A 6,000-nucleotide genomic window follows, 5' to 3' on the forward strand; every position below is an offset into this window, starting at 1 on the left:
TTGAGATAAAAAAAAACTTTTCTAATATCCGTCTCATATGTTTGTCAGTAAATTATTGGAAAATCAACTTATAGTTATACAAAATGTATATTTGTTCTTATTCTCAATAATTTATCATGCAGATTTTTTTTACAAAAGAACCTATTTCATCTTAACAGGTTTTTCTTTTTGTTATTCCTTTTTTATGATACAGATACTTTGACAACAGAGTTGGACTATTATAAATATCATTGTTAAACAAACTGTTTCTCAGACTTCTGTCCTTGTCACAGATTCCTGGCGACCTTCCGTGGACATGTCAATCGTGTATATACACTGGGCTGGTCAGCTGACAGTCGACTTATCTGCAGTGGCAGTTCCGATTCCACCATTAAAGTATTTGATGTAAAGACAAGAAAACTACTGTTTGATTTACCGGGACATGCAGACGAGGTAAAGCCTGATTCTTGTATCTCTACTACTTACATATGATCACTAGTACCAAGACTAATACTTTCATCTCTGATATCCAGACTAATTCTTTCATCTCCGATATCCAGACTAATCCTTTCATCTCTGATATCCAGTCTTATACTTTCTTCTCTGATATCCAGACTAACACTTTCTTCTCTGATATCCAGACGAATACTTTCAACTCTAGTCCCCAGCTTCATAGTTACATCTCTAGTACCAAGCCTCATACTTTCATCTTTAGTATCCAGCCTCTTAATTAAATCTCTAGTATTCAGGCTAATAATTACATCTCAAGTATCCAGACTAATAATTTCATCTCTGATATCCAGACTTATACTTTCATCTCTGATATCCAGACTAATACTTTCAACTCTAGTACCCAGCTTCATAGTTACATCTCTAGTACCAAGCCTCATACTTTCATCTTTAGTATCCAGCCTCTTAATTAAATCTCTAGTATTCAGACTAATAATTACATCTCAAGTACCCAGACTAATAATTACATCTCAAGTACCCAGATTAATACTTACATCTCTAGTACCCAGGCTCATACTTACATCTCTAGTACACAGACTCATACTTACATCTCCAGTACCCAGACTGATACTTACATCTCCAGTACCCAGACTAATAATTACATCTCAAGTACCCAGATTAATACTTACATCTCTAGTACCCAGGCTCATACTTACATCTCCAGTACCCAGACTCATACTTACATCTCCAGTACCCAGACTCATACTTACATCTCTAGTACACAGACTCATACTTACATCTCCAGTACCCAGGCTCATACTTACATCTCCAGTACCCAGGCTCATACTTACATCTCTAGTACCCAGCCTCATAATTACATCTCTAGTACCCAGACTAATACTTACATCTCTAGTACCCAGCCTCATAATTACATCTCTAGTACCCATACTAATACTTACACCTCTAGTACCCAGGCTCATACTTACAACTTTAGTACCCATGTTCAGACTTACACCTCCAGTACCCAGCATCATACTTAAATCTGTAGTTCCCAAACTAATACTTACATTTGTAGTACCCAGAATTATATGAACATCACTAGTACTAAGCCTAATATTCACATATGTAATACCCAACCTTAAAAATAAAATATAGAATAAATTCATGGATATTTTCTATGCTCTTTCATATTGTTCACAGAGAAGAAAAATGTACAGGCTTTTCATTCAGGAAAAAGATCTCACATTCTTTTTTTTTGGGGTGGCATACATATTTTGCATTCACATGGCATTGCCACAAATTTTGTAGTCATATAATTATATGTGTCGTAGCATACCGTGTTACCAGTAGTGTTAGGCGAACTGAAAATAGGTACTGTGAAATGATTGACACATACCTACCACTGATACAGGCTTTATATTGCCCATAGACAGATACTTATAACATGCTTATGTCATATTATACTATTACAAGTTGTAACTGTATTATACATAAACATGCATGTGGTATGCACTCTTCCATCAGCTAATCATTTAAAATGTGTGAGAGCAGAGGATTTGAATTACTCTACTAATATAAAGAAAATTCAGTTATTGAAAAACATTCGATGTAAATATTATATAGGCATTGAATTGTTTTTAGTTGGTATAAATAGGAAATGTGAGTGCCTTTTGAATTGCAGACAATTACATCAGGCTTTTTGTTCTCAATAATAAATACCCTGGTACAAATAGTTGTTTGAAGGGAAATAACTCTTGCTGACAATGTTCAAGGGAAGTAACTCTGTTTGCCTTATGTCCAGGTATACTCGATAGACTGGAGTCCAGATGGACAGAGAGTAGCAAGTGGGGGCAAGGACAAAGTGCTCAAAATGTAAGTACTGACTAAATGTAGCTGTATAGTATTTATCAGGCTTCATTTCCTCATTTTTGTGTTTTGCAAATGCTATTTGTTGCAAATAATGTTAAAACAAGATAACTGTAAGCATTTGCAGTCCTGAAAGAACAACAAGACTGATTGTTTCCAGGGGTTCTGCTGATTGACCTTTGATCAAAGGTCAATGGAGAGGTAATTCTGTGTAAGTTGTACTGATGTCAATGTGGAGACATTTGTACATAATGTCAACAAGATCACTGTGTGTATACAGAACTTACTTATGTGGTTTTAGTTTCAGGATTCAACAACAAAGTGTATTGAGTTGTGTTGATTCTAAAATATAATTTGAGAATTTTGTGGCAAAAACATATGTTCCTTTAACTGGTTTTCATTGCTTGTACCTGGAGTAAAGGTAGAATGACATCAGGTATAGGGTTCATACCTGGAGTAAAGGTTAAATGACATTCAGGTCTAGGGTTCATACCTTGAATAAAGGTTGAATGACATCAGGTCTGGGGTTCATACCTAGAGTAAAGGTTGAATGAGATCAGGTCTGGGGTTCATACCTGGAGTAAAGGTTAAATGACATCATGTCTGAGGTTCATACCTGGAGTAAAGGTTGAAAGACATCAGGTCTGAGGTTCATACCTGGAGTAAAGGTTGAATGACATTAGGTATAGGGTTTATACCTGGAGTAAAGGTTGAATGACATCAGGTCTGGGGTTCATACCTTGAGTAAAGGTTAAATTACATCAGGTCTGGGGTTCATACCTGGAGTAAAGGTTGAATGACATCAGGTCTGGGGTTCATACCTGGAGTAAAGGTTAAAAGACATCAGGTCTGGGGTTCATACCTGGAATAAAGGTTAAATGACATCAGGTCTGAGGTCCATACCTGGAGTAAAGGTTAAATGACATCAGGTATAGGGTTCATACCTGGAGTAAAGGTTGAATGACATCAGGTCTGAGGTTCATACCTGGAGTAAAGGTTGAATGACATCAGGTCTGGGGTTCATACCTGGAGTAAAGGTTAAATGACATCAGGTATAGGGTTCATACCTGGAATAAAGGTTAAATGACATCAGGTCTGGGGTTCATACCTGGAGTAAAGGTTGAATGACATCAGGTCTGTGGTTCATACCTGGAGAAAAGGTTAAATTACAACAGGTCTGGGGTTTATACCTGGAGTAAAGGTTAAATGACATCAGGTATAGGGTTCATACCTGGAGTAAAGGTTTAATGAAATCAGGTATAGGGTTCATACCTGGAGTACAAGTTAAATTACAACAGGTCTGGGGTTTATACCTGGAGAAAAGGTTAAATGAAATCAGGTCTGGGGTTCATACCTGGAGTAAAGGTTTAATGGCATCCTGTCTGTTTGGGTTTTGTACCTTGAGTAAAGGTTGAATGACATCAGGTCTTGAGTTTGTACATGGAGTAAAGGTTTACTGACATTAGGTTGGGTTTGTACCTGGAGAAAAGGTTTAATGACATCAGGTCTTGGGTTTGTACCTCGAGAAAAGGTTTAATGACATTCAGGTCTGGGGTTCATACCTTGAATAAAGGTTAAATGACATCAGGTATAGGGTTCATACCTGGAGTTAAGGTTGAATGACATCAGGTCTGTGGTTCATACCTGGAGTAAAGGTTAAATGACATCAGGTCTGTGGTTCATACCTAGAGTAAAGGTTGAATGAGATCAGGTCTGGGGTTCATACCTGGAGTAAAGGTTAAATGACATCATGTCTGAGGTTCATACCTGGAGTAAAGGTTGAATGACATCAGGTCTGGGGTTTGTACTTGAGGTAAACTTTCTTCAAATGTGAGTGAAGTGATTTCCTTTGTGAGTAAATTTTTCAATCTTCTAATGTAAATCAATTTTGTTAGGAATCTTCCCGTGTCGAAAGAGTTGTAAATTGTTCATTGACTTGTTTTAGGTACCTATCCTTAAGAATCTTGACCAGCCGGGAACCAAACGGCTCCTTGTTGCATTATATGTATAAGGTCATTGTTTGAATTATCAGAGATAACTGTCCGGTGTGTAAATATATCTATATATCTATCTTTAATGTGATATTTTAAAGCCTCTAGACCAATGCCCTACCTGATCACACAGCCAGTGTTTATACAACCTTTCTGTACTACGTGAGTTTCTAAGTAGGTACTTGTTTGACCTATGATAACTGGGACTGCCCCAGAGTATTATTGGATGAGATGCATTCATCAGGATTAAGAATGGAACCTGAGGTTTAGGGTTAAGATCAAATTTGTTGATACAATCAAACTTTTTTTTAAAGGTCACCTGTTTATAACAACCATCATAAGGATATCACAAATGACAGTTTCTGTACATAACAGCCTGTCTATAAAGACTACCTGTCTATAAAGACCACCTGTATATAAGGACCACCTGTATATAACAACCAGTGTACGGATACTGTATATGATAGGTACTGTACATAAAAGATTTATTATAAACACCATCTGTCTCTCACTGTACGATTGTCTGTCTGTACAAGTTAAAATGTCATATGGACACTGAGTTCATAGTAAATTAGTACTATATAAAGTGCACAACTGATGCACAACTGTTTCGTTCCAGCCATCATGATATACAGTGAAACACAGTGAAACACAGTTATACTGAATCTTTAGGGATTCGACTAACCAGTTCAATATAAAAGTATATACGTAGTTCATAATACGTGTAAAGCAAATTTTTAATATGATTTTTAAAAACAGTGGGATATGCAAATATGTATAAAACAATGGTTACACTAATCACCGACTATCATGATATATATGCATACGTTAAATTTTATTCTAAAATCTTAATTCATTTGGTAGGCCTTGAAATCTAACATAATGCCTCTTTCTTTTACAAATTGTCTTAAAATGTTTTTACCACTATCCTTCCTAATTCCGACACCTGTTTTCAATGTTAGTAATATAAATGAAAAAGTTTTACATCAGTTCCATGTTAGTTTTTCAAGTTTAAATAAACTTGGTCAAGGGTCTTACAAAACAACTTGTAGAGCTTGTATACCCCTAATCAGACCTGGACACAGTATCACAGCGACGTACTGTAACATTAACAGAAGCTATCCATGTCTTGTTTATCTGTATGACATAGACAGGCAATAACAAATCGGAGACATATTGACGGAGTACTTCACTCACATAGGTTCGGGAATATTGAAGGGTTTCGTATTAGGATTGATTATGTGTGTAAGAAGCTGTTTGACATTAGTTAGGATCCAACAGAACCTGTACTAGGCCAGTTGTTGAGTTGTTTGTGTCGGGACGAGTACCCTTACCAGCCTAGGACCAGCACTTGTTGTCTGATCAGAAGCCAGTGTAGTTACCGTATATGTGTGATGTGTGGGTATAATCACCCTCCTCAGGTACACACGATAAAATAGGTCTGTATCCACCGCCACTTGACACTCTTTATCCACGGCTACTTGACACAAATCAATAGCTATATATCTGTGTCACATCAGTTGTTTATAGATTCGGAAATCTTTACAATTTATTTGTTTACGGTATAAGAAATCAGTTATTGTTTGATAGGGCTGCCCAATGTATGTCCATATTTGTAGATATCACTTCTGAGTAAAGACTTGGTCAGGTCAAAAAGGTCAAGGTATCACCACTAAGTAAAGGCTTGGTCAGGTCAAAAAGGTCAAGGTATCAC

General features: G+C 36.7%; 1 protein-coding gene across 1 annotated transcript in view; it reads left to right on the plus strand.

Moving 5' to 3' along the window:
* The window catches only part of LOC110446048 (notchless protein homolog 1-like), a 104,654-nt gene that overhangs the window by 62,662 nt on the left and 35,992 nt on the right, over window positions 1-6,000 (plus strand). The window contains exons 12-13 of the mRNA XM_021491005.1: window positions 273-432; window positions 2,231-2,301. Coding sequence (XP_021346680.1) covers window positions 273-432; window positions 2,231-2,301 — 231 coding nt within the window. The remainder of the gene's footprint in view (window positions 1-272; window positions 433-2,230; window positions 2,302-6,000) is intronic.

Source organism: Mizuhopecten yessoensis, unplaced genomic scaffold (assembly GCF_002113885.1).
Source record: "Mizuhopecten yessoensis strain PY_sf001 unplaced genomic scaffold, ASM211388v2 scaffold2461, whole genome shotgun sequence".
Classification (NCBI taxonomy): domain Eukaryota; kingdom Metazoa; phylum Mollusca; class Bivalvia; order Pectinida; family Pectinidae; genus Mizuhopecten; species Mizuhopecten yessoensis.